Source organism: Eumetopias jubatus, unplaced genomic scaffold (assembly GCF_037043125.1).
Source record: "Eumetopias jubatus isolate StellerSeaLion01/CBP00866 unplaced genomic scaffold, mEumJub1_p1.0 scaffold_2, whole genome shotgun sequence".
NCBI lineage: Eukaryota > Metazoa > Chordata > Mammalia > Carnivora > Otariidae > Eumetopias > Eumetopias jubatus.
The window spans coordinates 168154652-168170740 of record NW_028274808.1 but is presented as its reverse complement, the minus strand read 5'-3'; the positions used below and the strand labels follow the sequence as shown (position 1 = coordinate 168170740).

General features: G+C 40.1%; 1 protein-coding gene across 5 annotated transcripts in view; it reads left to right on the top strand.

Annotated features, from left to right (window-relative positions):
* Positions 1-13542, top strand: part of LIMCH1 (LIM and calponin homology domains 1) — a 321144-nt gene extending 307602 nt beyond the window's left edge. For 2 of the 5 annotated variants that reach the window (XM_088021185.1, XM_088021187.1), the window contains 4 exons: positions 939-1025; positions 3110-3218; positions 5562-5664; positions 10673-13542. In XM_088021185.1, the coding sequence (XP_087877311.1) occupies positions 939-1025; positions 3110-3218; positions 5562-5664; positions 10673-10698 (325 nt within the window). In that variant the 3' untranslated portion in view covers positions 10699-13542. The remainder of the gene's footprint in view (positions 1-938; positions 1026-3109; positions 3219-5561; positions 5665-10672) is intronic. The other 3 variants (XM_088021186.1, XM_028088643.2, XM_088021188.1) reach the window with 2 other exon arrangements.
* Positions 13543-16089: the final 2547 nt, after the last annotated feature.

Below are 16089 nucleotides of genomic sequence, written 5' to 3'. Positions count from 1 at the left end.
TCAATAGAAGATAAAATCACCTAGAAGTAATCATTGTTCTTGATTACTGCTCTGATTTTCAACCTTTTTTAAGGCAATGTACTTATACTTTAGGGTATAACATGAAAATCTGATATCCGGAGGAGACAAGCTCTGCCTGAGGAGGGAGGTTTGAGTGGGCAGGAGCTCAGGGAGTTTTTCTGAAAGCAGTTCGAAGACAGATGGACTGGTGCTCTGTTCACTTCTTTGTTGGCATTTCTCTTTTCCTCCTCCTTTTCTGTGTTCTGTCCCTTTCTTCACAAATGAAATGAACTCTTAAAAGCAAGAGCCCAGACAAGGCTCATGGGCCACCACAGAGCAAGGCTTAATTGTAGGCAAAGCTCATGTGACACGAAGAGCACCTGTCAAACCATTGCAGTAGCTTCTAGCTGGGGACCATTCTGCTATGTGGATGTTCATGACCTAGCAGTTATTACACATTTTGAACATTACCCCTAATCATATGTACCGATGATGAACTTATTGGTAGGGGAGAAGCCACCTCGCTAAAAAAACACCTCCAATAAAGCTCTGCCCTTTAGCTCCTTTAAGAGCTTTTGCCTATATCCCTCCTCATGTCTCCCCTCCCAACCCAGTCCATGATTTTTATATCTAACCCAGCCTGCAATGTTAACCAGCAAAGTACCTGGCAAAAAAATCAAGATTAGAAAGATATTTTGTCTTCCTGTCCAACCGTGCCAGCCTGGTTTTGATATTATGCAGCCAATGCATGTACGGTCTTTGCTAGATGGAATGACTATTTTTGTTCTTCATTAAAAAATCACCACGAGGGCACTCTGTTGTTTTTTATTTGGTTGTCAAGGGGGTGTTTTTGTTTTGTTTTAATTCAAAATGTCTCTTCTTGTGGGATAGGCTTCTCTTTACTTCTCATAATTTTTGGCTCCTTTACCGTGTTACAGGAAAAGCCCTCGAGAGAATTTCCAGGCTGGGCACTTGTCCCCTTGTTCTCCCACCCCTCCTGGCCAATCACCAAACAGGTACAAGAGGTTAAAAAGCCTTTCTGAGGCTGCTTGGTTTCACCTAGCACCTGCTGAGCATGATTTCAACCAAATTAGTGCTTGCCAGATGATTCCGAGAGATTTGTTCATCTACCTCTCTTCCTATACACACACACACACACACACAGAGAGAGAGAGAGAGAGAGAGAGAGAGAGAGAGACAGGAGGAAAGAACACATCCCCCATCTGCCTGCAGATTTTCTCAGCCTGTGATAGAAAAAGCCAAGTGTATGATGTTGGCACGGCTGTGGCCATGGGGCTTTAATTACATTGTGCAGAACCCAGAATCTAATAATAAAATCCACCAGACAATTGCTGGGCTCCTCAGCCGGCGCCTTTCCCTCCAAGTTCGCCCGGGCCTTCTGGGCAGGGTCTGCTGATGGCTCTTACAGGGAACCAGGCGGGGACTAGCCATGAAACTTCATCCTTCCCTTTCCTCCACTCAGGCTCTGTTACGATTGCTTCTGGACATTAATCGGGCCCCATGATATTCTTAAAAGCTGCCTGAGTTCCCATTCACTGGAGAGACAAATGTAGTGGGAACTCAGAGGTTTTCTTTGATTTAGAAATTTCATTTTACTACCAGGTAAGAGAGAAATCTTAATAAATGGAGTTTGCTCGGAGCAACCCTTCCTCTTTTCTCTTGTTTTCCTTTCTGTTTCTTCAGTTTATCCGTACTCTGTTGGCTTTTGAATGAAATTCCATATTTAAAAATTTCTTGTGTAATTCCAAGAGCTTTCCAGACAGTAAGCATCACTGTGATCTGATCTCAGTTGTGGGAAAGCTGCCTTAGAGGAGGCCATCTAGTGCTCTCACCCGGTGTCAGTCTTTGCGGCCTGGTTCTAGTCCGGTGGTAGGCCCTGTAGTAGGGGCTGCAGGGGGACAGAGATGGGGGAGATGCAGCCCGTGCCCTCTAGGCGCTTCCGACTCAGAGAGATAGCAAGTGCCCAGATTATGGAGCCCAAAGAGTGTTTGCACTAGAAGAGGTGGTAGGTCGAGACCATCTAATCCAGTCCTCTCATTTTAAAAGTGAAAGGAAAACCCAGAGTGTGTTCCTTGCACCCGATCATAGAACTTGGTGACAGAGCAGGGAGTGGGTCCCAAGTCTGCCTGGTACCTACTGGGCTGTTTGACAATTGCCTCTATTTTTATTTTATTTTATTTTTTTAAAGATTTTTATTTATTTATTTGAGAGAGAGAGAATGAGAGAGAGAGAGAGCACGAGAGGGAGGAAGGTCAGAGGGAGAAGTAGACGCCCTGCAGAGCAGGGAGCCCGATGCGGGACTCGATCCCGGGACTCCAGGATCATGACCTGAGCCGAAGGCAGTTGCTTAACCAACTGAGCCACCTAGGCGCCCCGACAATTGCCTCTATTTTTAAACAACAACAATTCTTTCTTTTTTTTTTTTAAGATTTTATTTATTTACTTGAGAGAGAGCGAGAGAGAGCACAGAGGGAGAGGGAGAAGCAGACTCCCTGCTGAGCAGGGAGCCTGATGCAGGATTCGATCCCAAGACTCTGGGATCATGACCTGAGCCGAAGGCAGACGCTTAACCAACTGAGCCACCCAGGCGCCCCACAACAATTTTTTCTTAATAAGTGAAAAGAAATGCCCTCGTGGGCCAATGAGCCAATGATAGAAAATCTTAAAGCAACATTGAAACCTTAGTGGAGCTAAATTGGATTATCTTTTAGGACTTAAGAAAACATATGATAAGTACATGGAGTATTTTCAAGGCATTTAATCACTGGTTGAATAGACACAACATAGACTTCCTATAACAGATAACTGCAACACACACACACACACACACACGCACGCACGCACACCCCAAATTCCATGCCACAGTGGAGGCCTATTGTATTTAGTCTAGCAGTTTGCTTGCAACTTGTATCTGATGCTTAATTCGTGTTCATTATCAGTTCAGCAATTGCCATTGCGTTCATGATATAAACATTTTTTTTAAAATCCATGGTTGTGTTTTTGTTTTTTTGCATGAGGCTACATGTTAGTGCATTTCACCAACTATTCTAAATGGACATTCTGTTACCACGTATATTTTGAAACCCAGGTCCATCAGTGGGAAGAAGCTGTGCTCGTCCTGTGGGCTCCCTCTGGGCAAAGGAGCTGCCATGATCATCGAGACCCTCCATCTCTACTTCCACATCCAGTGCTTTAGGGTACGTATGCACCACTCTCCTCTCTGAGTGATGTCTTCTAGCATCTTCTAGCATCTTCTAGCATCGTTCTGTGCTGAGAAATTCCCTCCCGGAAATCCTGACAGCCTTTGCTCTTGAGGCCAGCCCCTCTAGGTTGTACAGAAGTGTTCACAGAGCCCGTCCTTCAGGATGAAACTCTCCTCTCACACGTCCCTCTGGGACGTCAGGTTAGAAGAAGCAAAAGGGATTTGTGCAGTGTGTCTGGGATATAGCGTCTTTGCCGCTTCTGACACTCTTGTGACTTCACAACAAAGGTTTTTTTCTTTGAATGGAAGATTTTCTGTCAATTAAGTGGTTAATAGCTAGTTGCCTAACTGCAGGTCTCCAGATGAATATGTGCATAATCACGGATTGAGTATCACTCCCTCTGGGAAGCTGCCCTGTCCCCCAGACTAAGTCAGTTGCCTTTACAGTCCTTAGAGAGCCTGTCCTGGTCCTTACCACTCGCTTGTTTCATTGTTTAATTATCATCTCCTCGAATACACCGTCACCTCCATAAGGGCGGGGCCATATCTGTCCAGCTCACCGTGATTTCCTCTGAACCTAGCAGAGATGGTGTCAGTAGTTGTCGATGAATGAACTGACCGATACACTGGAAATGAGGAGGCCGAGGTCCTCGTCCCACATCTCCTGCTTAATAAGGAGGTGACCCACTTCTAGCTCATTTATTATAAAGTTTACTAGTTGGACTATATCGGCATTTCTTTCTTTTTTTTTTTTTTTCACTCACGGACACAATTCAAGTTAATATCTCATGTTGAAGCTAAACCCTCGAACTCTGAGTAAGAGTCATTTCTTTCTCTTCATCAAGCTAGCGTGCTTTCTCTTGCCCTCTCGAATTTTGTTCAGTTTCTTTGTCGGTAGGTTCTTCAGCTATCAAGTAAACTTGCCTGGTTTTAAAATAACTCCCACTTTAGGGGCGCCTGGGTGGCTCAGTTGGTTAAGCGACTGCCTTCAGCTCAGGTCATGATCCTGGAGTCCCGGGATCGAGTCCCACATCGGGCTCCCTGCTCAGCAGGGAGTCTGCTTCTCCCTCTGACGTTTCCACCTCTCATGTGTTCTCTCTCTCTCTCTCATTCTCGTTCTCTCAAATAATAAATTAAAAAAAAATCTTAAAAAAAAATAACTCCCACTTTACCTATAAGCTAAGAGAAAGTGAAGTCTCAAAATTATTAATTTAATAATATCAATAATTACTGGAAAGCAAAACTTACCATGGGCAAAATACAATATGGATACTTAATTAGACTCAGTTTATCAATATTGTCATTGTAAAATGAAGCTAGATAATGCATATGCTAAATTGTCTAGGAGTGTTTTGAGGCTCAAAGAATATACTTTTTAAAATTTCCTGGCAATGCCAAGATAATGTGTTCCAACACCACAGTTTGTTCTCAGAGACTTTCCCTGAACATGAAATAGTCCAGATGGCAAAGAGTCTTTGCAGTTTCTCAAGGGAGAGGAGACTTGCCTTCTTAGCTATCAAAGCCTTTATTCTAATGATTCACTTCCTAGGGCTGATCTGACACTTTAAGACACGTCGCCTCTTAGATTTATCCCCTACCCTGGAAGTCAGTGGAGCTTATAACATGATTTGGATGAAGCCTTCCTCTACCCCCGGGTGACCCCAGAGCATGAATCTGCTTCTCCTGAGCTGGGTCCTAACCCTCCCCCACTACCCAAAAGCCTGGCTTCTGAACCAATTTCCATTGCCACCTTCTCTGTTCCAACCAGTGCCTCCTTCTGCACTCAGGCTGACTTTGCTGCAAGGCGTTCTTTTCCCAGCGGGTTTGTACCACTGGGTGTTACTGCTTTCAACGTGGAAATGTAAGGTCGAATAGCTATTTCCTACTAATTCTGATCTGGTAGAACTCACCAACAATTCTGGAAAGCATTTAAAGATTATTCACAAACAAGTTTCAATTGATAATTCATTGGCTGTGTGTTTCTTTAAAACCCTGAGGACGTCATCTGTTTCAAAAGGTGGTTACATCTTGATTGAGATGTTTCATCTTAATTTGGGATCAACCTGACACCACCTACCAGCTTTACAACACTGGGAAGTCTGTGAATCTCTGAACCAGTGTCGTCCTCTGTAAAATGCAAGGAGTTGGGGTAAAATGCTAAAAGCGTATCGTTGCTGTGAGTCAGCTCTTGGTACAACATCTAACACGTAGTAGTAGGTGCTCAACAAATGTGGAGGTTGTAGAAATGATCATTGCATATTTGTGTGAACCGTAACTAAGCATTATAAAGAAATGATTCCTTGTGTACCTTATAACTTCTGTTCTTTCTGCCCTACAGTGTGGAATTTGTAAAGGACAGCTTGGAGATGCAGTGAGTGGGACGGATGTTAGGATTCGAAATGGTCTTCTAAACTGTAATGATTGCTACATGCGATCCAGAAGTAAGTAACAGGGGGCAGGAACAGGCTGCCTTGAGATGAGTGGGTGTGATCACGTGCCTTTTACAGGACCCAGTTTAGAAATTCAACTGTTCCTCCTCATTAATTGACACATCCACTCGGAGGGTAAGATTTATTAGAACTTAGGTAAAAGAAACAATAATGTTATAACCCTTATTTACCACTTGTTTCTTACTGGAAGTTACTGTTACAGTGTGGCCAAATTCTTTTTATCCAGAAAAGTTATTTTTTACCCATTAATACACCAGGGAGGTAAAAAACTGTAGACCAAGTTCGAGGCGTTGCTTGAGCTCACATAGAGATTTTGGTGAGATCGAAGGAAGATACAAGGTCTGTGAAACACTGTTCATTTGTGGAGGCCTATCTTTAGAAGACCAGCACCACCTGGGCTGGTTTAAGTGTGAAGAATGGCTCTCCAGTGTTCATCAAATCAAGCACCATGGCCTCAACATCCATAGGCCCTACAGTCAGGAGTTTCGTGACACGGTCTGGTTTTGTTCCCAACTAACTTGAGAGTTCCCTCAGAACCAAGACGAGAGGTTCTACTTCTTTGTGAATCCCTGCGCCACACCCCTCCAAAATACCTTGGTACATAAACAGAGCTTAACAAATCTGTGCTGCCCTGAAGCTCCTTTGAGGGGCCTGGGGCTCCTACCACAGAAGGTTGGTGTTGGTTTTTGAGGGCACCAGGGGGCGCTGTTGCCCAGCGGCTGTTTAGAAAATCTGCAAATAGCCAGGGGCTCACCTCTGACTCCTCCCTCCATCCTAAGTACAGTCCTCCTGGTGGGGAGATTTCTAGCAAATTCTTCAGTTAGAAATTCTTCATTTGAAAACAACGGAAGTGAAGAGATGGAGTTTGAAATTCAAGATTCTTTTATTATTTCTCAAAGTAAGTGAAGGAACATCTTTAGTCTTTCTCACATGGGTCTCTAAATCTGCAAGACTGAAGACTTGAAGAGTGAAATTGAAATTAAGTTGTTTTATTGCTATGGATTTAGTCAATTCAGAGAAGCATATGCCTCTTTTAATAAAATAATGGGAAATAAGAATTAGATTAAACCCAGGTGGTTTTGATCTATGACAAACACTTAAAGTCAAAACAGTTCCAACTTTGAGCTGCTGCCCTCAGAACTGAACTATTTAGACCACATATTATATATATTGTATTGATATTAATTTTATATAATATATAATATTGATATAGTATATAATATTGATACCAGCTTTATGCTATGTACTATACATGTAAAACATGCTATAAATAGTAAAGAAAACTAAAATTAGCAACAAATAAAATAGTATACCATGTATGATCCATAAGTTATATATACATGTTATATATAATATATATACATAAGTTATATATACATAAGTTGTATAATATACATCTATAATATATATATTATATTTATTTAAACTGGATTTTTATTTGTTTATTTTTACACATTACAATGGAAAACTGAGCCCTTTTCTCCCAGATTCCAAAGTGATTTTAACTGTCATCTTGTACAAATTACATTTTTTCCCCAACCTCAGTGAATCAGATGAATGTGAATCTTGGAACCAGAAGAGGGCGCTGTTATGTTGAAGGACTGTAGAGAGAGACTTGAAAAGTACTGGAAATCTGAATTTCTTTCATAATTTAAAGTGCTTGAAGGGTATCAGCAGAGAACAAACCTGAACCCACCTCTGGGTGACAGTGATCTGTTTTCATCCAGATTTTTATTTTAATTGAGAGAGTGTGTGATTCGTTGTCACTTCTTTTGGAAACTAGCTTTTTGGATCTAGGCCAGCAATTTTTCTCTTGTGTATACAAATAAAAAGGGCCTTAACTGCTATTAATTCCAAATCTAAAGACAAGAACCATGGAGTTATAATCATCTACAAGAGGTTATAAATTATATTAGCCTCATAAGATAAAAAACAAAGTGATTTGGAGGTAGACTAAAATGATTTTTTGTTTATATAAAATATTTTACTAGGTGTTCTTTTTTTGGATACTAAGAAGAAAGCAAGAAGGCTTATTACTTCTCTCCTTAGATGACTTCTGTAAACATTCAGAGGAATAAGTCAATATAATTATAAGTGGTATAAGGTTAGAAAATTGGGTTGTTTAGAAAGATACCAAATTAAAAGTGAAAGTCTCCAAAATTAAGTGCTGTAATCACTTTCTCATTATTTCTTAGAATGTACGTTTGTATATGTGTACACACGCGTGCATGCACGTGCATATGATACAAATCTACCTACCTTCTGTTTTTTATTTCATGAAGGTAATCACATAGTGTTTGTACTTTTTGTTGCTCTTGTGTTTAAGTTAACCATATATTATGGTAATTTTTTCTTTTTTTTTGGCAATTTTCTCATATAACATATTCTTTCTCCTCATTCTTTTGAATATCTTTTTAATACCTGAATACAATCCGATCGTGTGGACTTACCATAATTTCAAACTAATTCTCTGTGCATGGGCACTTTGGTTATTTCCAGTGTTTTAATATGTTTTTGTAAAGGCCCCAGTGAACATCCACGTACAGATGTCTTCACGAACAGTTGAAAGCATTTCTGTCGGGTAGATTGTGAGCAGTGGGACTGCTGAGTTAACAGTCGTGTGCTTTTAAAATTTTCAGACACCTTGTCTAATTATCTTCCAGAAAATGTACTCTCCCTGCAAAGTGCATAAGAGAGCTTCTTTCTCTCTCCATGTCCTATGTCAGTTCTCCATAACATCAGATTCATAAATTTCCACTGTGTTGCGTGTGGAAGGGAAAATCGCATTGCTTTGACCTGTATGTCTTTAAGGGAGCTTGAACGTCTTTTCATTTGTTTATTGACCATTTCTATTTCTTTTTTGCTATAAAAAATTTATCTTTCTTCTCTATCCTTTGCCAGTGGTTCTATTGATACTTGATTTGTAGGGGTTCTTTGTAAATTAAAGACATTTTCCCTTGATTTTATATTTGCTGCTTATTGCAGTTGTCATTGGTCTTTCTACTTTGTGAACTTTTTTTCATAGAAAAGAATTTCATATAAGGTAATTAAACATACCTTTTTTTTTTCCTTTTTGGATTCTGGGTTTTGTGTCCTGCTTAGAAGAACTACTCCAAGGATTTAGCTGAGATTTCTCCTAGAATTGTTCTTTATTTTCTTTTTCACATGTAGCTATGTGATCATCAGAAATATATTTTGGGATAAGAAATGAGATAGATGTCCAGCCTTATTTATTTATTTATTTATTTATTTATTTACTTACTTACTTACTGCCAATTAGCAGTTGTGCAAATATAACTTAAGAATCCCTTTTTTTTTTCATTAATTTGAAATGCCACCTTTCTCATAAACTAAGTTCCCATAAATGTTTGGATCTATTTCTGGATGTTTTATTATGTCATATTAACCTATTTATTCTCTAGTATTGAATAGTTTAATTATTATAGCTTCTTAATATGTTTAATATTGAATAATGATGACCACTTTCTTTCCAATTGTTTTTTTCAATGTTTCCTAACTCTTTTCTCATGTTTATTTTTCCAGATAAATATTATGTTGGGCTAAACTTTACTTAACACTTGACAGTGACAATGACCAGCATGTCTGAGAATAGTGTTCATTTCTTTCTTGGTGTCAGAAGAAAAAAATATATAGCTTAAGAGTGAATTAGCAGAGGGGATAATAGTTGGCTCAAGAAGTATAAACACACTGGAATTGGTTGAGTATATCCCAGAAGCAAAAAAAAAAAAAGTCAGAATGGAAAGAAATGACTAAAAAATCATTTTTCTTTCTTTTTTATTTGATTTTGATCTGAGTTGGGGGGGATGGGTAGATGGAAGGGATGGTTTACGTCACAGGCATTCTAAGTGAAACAAAATAATTTCATTGTGTGGAATAACAAAGTCTGAATATATAATCCTATTTTCTTCAAGTAACTAGTCACATTTAAATGAAACTTTTCTCTTGGAGGGGAGAAATAGCATAACAGCATATTAAAATGCAATTCCTGAAAGCAATGTAAACAGTTTTTAAGTTCATATGTAAATGGAACTGGAAGTGCAAAACCGCACCAATCAAGCCGTCTGGTCCCGTGGCTAACTCATGCCATTTGTGCTTGGTTGTTGGGTGACTGTATCTCTGTGTCTGTTCCATCATTCATTCTGGTGAAATGCATTTAACGCAAAATCCCCAGGGTCTTTTCCACTGTTGCGATTGCCTTATTGCAACTCTAGTGCCTCCAATGAAGGGGAAACTTTGTGAAGGTTTCAGCAGGAAATATGGAACCCAAACCATCCTTCTAGATGGAGTTGCCAGATAACATACAATATGCCCCATTAAAATATTTTTGCCCTATTAAATCTGAATTTCAGATAAACAGTGATCTTTTTTTTTAAGTAACTGTAGGTCCCAAATATTGCATGGTCAGGATTTAGCACAAGTATATATCAAATATCCCATGGGATATACTTATACTAAAAAAAAAAAATTTTTTTTTAATTTTTAATTTGTTTACCTGAAGCTCAAATTTTGTTGGGTGTTCTGTATCTTTATTTACTAAATCTAGCAATCCTATTTGTATGAGTCCTCTTGTTGCAATATATTTATTCATAGAGAAACCAAAACCTAAAGGACCAGAGAAGAGAGATCATTTTCTTGCTTATTTACCCCCAGAAGACAAGGAAGAAAATTTAACGAAGATGATTTGGTTTAAGGATGAAATCCAGAGGATTTCAACCAAACTTGTCAGGGCAGATGACTCCCCAGGGCTCCTTGTTACATTCTGGATGGGACTCAGGAGTGCATGTCTGACAAGCTTCAGGTGATGCCAACACTGCTCTTCCCTGGGCCACACTTTGAGCAGCAGAGGGGGACAGATTCCCTCTCCGAGGGAGAAGAGATTTGGGCAAAGGTCATTACTGATGCCGGAAATGTGTAAATGCTCTGAGGCAAGAAGTGTTGAGTCCTCTAACCAAATGTTACCCCATGTTCTTTGTCGCAGGTGCTGGCCAGCCCACAACATTGTGACGTGGTTTTCAAGCTTCCAGATCACTCACCATTTCTTTCTTGAGGGTGTCCCCTGGCGACCGTTTAACCAGATCCCAAGTGCAGGGGCTTCTTGGCATTTATCTAATTTCGGAAAGGCTGTTCTAAAAGATGCTCTCTGTTCTTCTCTAGCGCAGCGTTTGTTTTCTTCCCAGCTTTTCGTTTTGGTTTTGATTTTTGTTACATTTTGGTTTTACATTTGCACAGTCTATACAAAAGAATACGGAAGTGTCATGATCCTGTAATTCACAAAACGGTCTTAGCGTGAGCCAACAGGCTTATGGTTTCAAATGTGTTCTTCTCTGAGAGTTCGTGAGATGAATGATGCAATTATCCTGTTTTGTTTCAGTAGTTCTAGGAATTAAACACTTCATGTTTACAGAATTGAGCTGCAGAAAGTGCAAGACATGCCAATTTGAGATCTTTCGTCTTCTAACAGAAGCATACGATTCATGCATTTCAGAAACTAAAAATCACACCGTAGAGCTCTGAGCTATAACTTGTTTTTAATGCAGAGACGCTAGTCTGATAATATATACTATAATCCCGAGACATTTGTTACTTACCTTTGGAGGTAGAAGTCATACCAATAAATTATTGCACCGTTAGTATTAGATTTTGTGTGCTTTGGAAGTTCTGTGATTCATAGAGGCTGGCCCATCCAATAAAGCGAACCCTTGCAATATCAGCCAGACTTACACTGTGGGGACGTTGCCCAAGGGTAGGAAGAAACCGTAGGGAAATATTACAGTCATCGTCTCCAAAGTTATTACCAAAATCTGTGAAGAAGTTTAATCTCCAGAAGAGCGGTGGGTCAGTGACGGCCGTGAGGGCTTTGTTGCTTGCTTCTCTTCGGGCTGTAGATTGAATAAGAGACTCTGTAGGAGGCCTAGGGAAGCTCTCATCAAGATCAGCCCATCGTGAGGTGTGACCAGGGCTCACCCTTGCCTGCAAGTTCTCCATGAGGGCCCGAAGCATAGGTGTCTGAAGCAAAGCATCCTAGAATCCAGTGACATATGTCGTGATAAGCCACTGATGTGCAATCACCAAGAACCTCCAGCTCCCAGTGCACCTGGCCCCCCGCAGTGGACATCTGCTCTCTCCCATTCTCCTGTATCATCAACACAATTCTGCAATTCTGGACCTTGCTCATGGAGAAGTTTAGAGTGGAGCTCTTGTGGCGAGCTGGGTTATTGTCTGCCCTGTGTGATGAGTTTCCGCTGGCCAAGAAAGGATTCAAGTTACTAAAAAAGCATCATGTTTTAGATCTCCAGGCTGTTTTCTTTAAGACTGGGGAAAGGGGAACTATTTATTCTGCCTTAAAATGATGGCAAATAAGTGAAGATGACATTTTGTGAATGTAGACTATGGATATACTCCTAATAGGTTAATGTAGTCATAAAAGGAGAACAAGTAGATGTTTTTCTGTTTATGTAAGCAATAATTTTTTTTCTGTGTCTTATCGAGTATGGCTAGCAATTATTTATTTACATGCTAGACTGTTCTCTGCATGCGGGTTCCATGTAAGTGCAGAAATTTCCTCAGCCACTGGAAGTATCTTGACCATTTTGTCATTTGGATGAGCCGTTGTTAGATTGAAATTTACACATCATTTCATTAAAAAATTGTGCCTTAGAAAATGCGAAGCTGTTGCACATAGTCAGTGATGAATTATGGACGCAGTACATTGAAGAGATGAAGTCACTTCCAAGTCACCAAGACTTCTCATGGAGGTGTTTGCTGTTTGACAGGAAAAAATATATATATATTAAAAAAAGAAAAAGAAAAATAGAAAAATTAAAAAGGAAAAAGTTTTGAAAATGTACAGATTAAGTTCAATATTTTGATTAACCACCTGCATGTTTTATTAAATATTTTGATAATGTGATGTTTACACTTTGCATGATATTAGCAGAGTACTTTACCACAAATAATGCACAAAACATGTACAATATGATCATTCATAACCGATTTTTATAGAATACTTTTTACATGTGGAACTCCATCTGTTATGTAAGGATCATATGAATATTGCACATTCTCCTCTGGTTTCACAAATCCATTTATACATATTTCTTAGTGAGACTCATTGTACATGTATTGAAGCCTGAATCGAGTCAAGAAAAATAAAGCCCCATTCTCCAACTGCGCAATGTGCTTTCCCATAATGAACAGTAGTCACCAGCGCAGAATAATCTCCAACATTTTCTAAATTCTAATTGCCAACTGTTTCTATTTATATTTGATTTATATTTCATTTGGAGTCTGTTACATGGCAGCTCGGGCAGACTAGATCTTGTTTTTTCCAATGCAGCGTAACGAGTATGATCTATTTCTTTTCAAATAATCTTCGGGATCCGGGGGAACAAATGCGCTGCTCTTGAGCTCTGTTGGAAATGCGTTTGTTTAAAAAACAGGTGAGGCAAGTGAGTGATTTATTGCTCCTGAGGAAATGTATCTGATTTTTTTCCCCTCATACTCTAAAAGCTAGTCCTTTCTCTTTCTTAAGAAAAAATGGGAAACTCTGTTTTTCACTAGCAAACTTTCATGTCATTTCCTCATTCTTTCTATGTAGTGTTATTAATGCAATACATATTATAGTTATCTATACACAGTGTAAGACTTAACAAACTGAAATGATCCACCTCATATGTGAGTCCGTCCAAAAGATGTTACTGCTCTGGGTGGGCCAATGTTCTATATCAGTTATACTAACCTTCATTTAAAATATTTATTCTAAAATGCCTCTGAGAAATAGTAAAAAAAAAAAAAAATTAAAAGTTGTCTAAAATGCAACAGCTTTTATAGTAAATGTACATTTATAAATAAAATACTCAAATCAACTTTGTATTCCATTCATTGGGGGGCAGGGTGGAGGGGTCAGCTTTCTTACTTGGGGAAGAGCGAATCAAGCTCTCTCTTGTAGCTTTCGCTCTGGGGTTCATAGTCAGATGACGGCAATGAAGCATATTTGCATATGCATCTTGATGCATTTTTGAGGTCAACTATTTAAGGCAAACCAAACTTAGCGCTAAGGAATTGCTTCCACTGAAGGATTCAAACTCCTTGAAATGAGACACACAATCACCAGGAGAGACCCTGCAAATGCCGGCGGAAATTAGTTGAAACAACCAAATGCTGGTGCATTTCCAGCACGGCCGGAGAGAACGAATCTAGCGAAGTCGCTAGATTCTGCCACTGTCCTTAGTGCTTCTCCAATGTTCCCTCTCACTGTATATGTATAGTCATTTCACTGAGGGCTTTTTTCTCCATTGTTGAACCAGGAAATCTGCTGCAAAACAGAGGCTTTCTGCTGATGCTGTGAACTTTCCAAAATACACACGTACGAAGCCTGGCCCTCGGTCCCAGGTTTGCAAGTGGTGGTGGTAATAGCAAGCCAATTCTGTGAAAGCTCCCATCACCCTAAGATGCAACGTTCTAATTGCCACCCCAATTTGTATTCTGGTTCTTTTTGCCAAGGGTGGTAGGCAGCTAGTAGTTGCTACTGTTTCCATAGATAAGTGACTTCTTTCCCTCTACTAAGAGAGTTTGAATAGCTATCGGAGTGGGGCATATATCCATTGTTACTTAAATGAGAGTCCGTTCAACTACAATGCATTTCAAAACAAAGAGAAGATTGTTATCACAACATGTGCTCTCTAGAGAATGTCTACCAAAAGAATAACATTCTACCTAAGACAGCTGAACTAGCTTTCTTTCCACTGACTTTCTTCAAGACCTAAGGACATCTTTGTAGGGTCCTAATTTAGACCACAAAGGATCCCTCCCCATTCTTTGGCATCACCTATGTCAGGGGTTACAAACTCAAGTGACTGGAGGGACCAGCTATGCACTGTAAATAGGAACCACAAGTGGGTAATACCGTGGTGTAGACTATAGCAAACTGACAAATGAACAGTCCTGTCTAAAGAAGGAGGCGGCTACCCGAGTCCAGGCAATTGTTTTCATATGAAATCTCCAGACTTTTAAATGTTGACAATTCAAAACGTTTTCCAATGTGTGCCAACCCAACTTGTGAGGCTCCACAAAATACATCTGCAAGTCTAAGTTCGTTCCCAGGAGGCCACCCGTTTGCAACCCACGATTAAATCTTCTCTTGGCTTTCCTGTCAGCTACTACACACTTGCTCTCCTAAGCGTCATTTCCTTTGACAAACATATCGAGAAATAGCTAAGGAAAATATTTACTTTCGGAATGTCTTGGGTCATTCCAAGAAAGAAGCTCAAAGAACCATCAATCAGCCGGTTGTATTGCTACGATTCATAACACTTTCATGCAGCATTATTTGTGTATTTTCAACAAAGACTGCTATTTTAGAAGCACCCATGTTCAGTGTTTTGCCGAACCATGCCCTTCCTCTTAATAGTTTCCTCTTTTCTTCTGAGTGACTCAAAAGGACAGGAAAATGGGCATACATAACAAAATAGAACTTTCCCTAAACTTCTTGAGCATCGTTTCATCAAATGTAGTTGTTCCAGCATTGTTTCGTTTATCAAAAAGCATTTTTGGGGTGCCTGGGTGGCTCAGACGGTTAAGCATCTCCCTTCGGCTCAGGTCATGATCCTGGGGTTCTGGGATCGAGCCCCGCATGGGGCTCCCTGCTCGGTGGGAAGCCTGCTTCTCCCTCTGCCTGCCACTCCCCCTACTCATGCTCTCTCTCTCTATCTCTGACAAATAAAATTTTTAAAAAAAGGCATTTTTTGGCATGTATGTATACACCTCCCTATTCTATAGATGAGAAATGAGGTGTAAGAGGAATAAGTGACTTACTCTGGATGAGTATAAAATTTTAAATAACTCTGTATTTCACCAACTGTCTCCAACCAGGGGGAACTAGGTAAACCTCCTATTCAACTGTGCCTGGCTCTTGTGTCCAGGACCTCACATGAGACCAACTAGGAGGACCTCTGAGCGTAGCTGGAATTTGGCAGAATTTAATCTACACTCAAATGGGGAGCAGAACATTCTTTTTATAGTAAATGTATACTTAAAAAATTCTCAAATGGACTTAGAATTCCATTTTTACCTCTTAGGGTTTGATTTCTTTCTCTTGAGAAGAGAGACGAGAGCTGGCCCTTGTGACATGGCATTGGGCATCTTACCATTTGCTGGAAAGGATGCTCTCCAGCCAACCACCCTCCTGGAGAGAACCCCATTGACCTCTGCCCTGACACACGACACTCCCAAAGCCTCTCTACCCTCCCCAGATCCGGTACCCAGACCTGGGAAAAAGTAGCCTGTCTGATAACATGTTTGTCCAGCCCAACCTTTGTTTCACAGTGGGAACTCCACTTTCTCAAACTCAACAGCAAAGGCCTGAACAAAGGAAGAGCCTCTTTCTAACCATTCCGA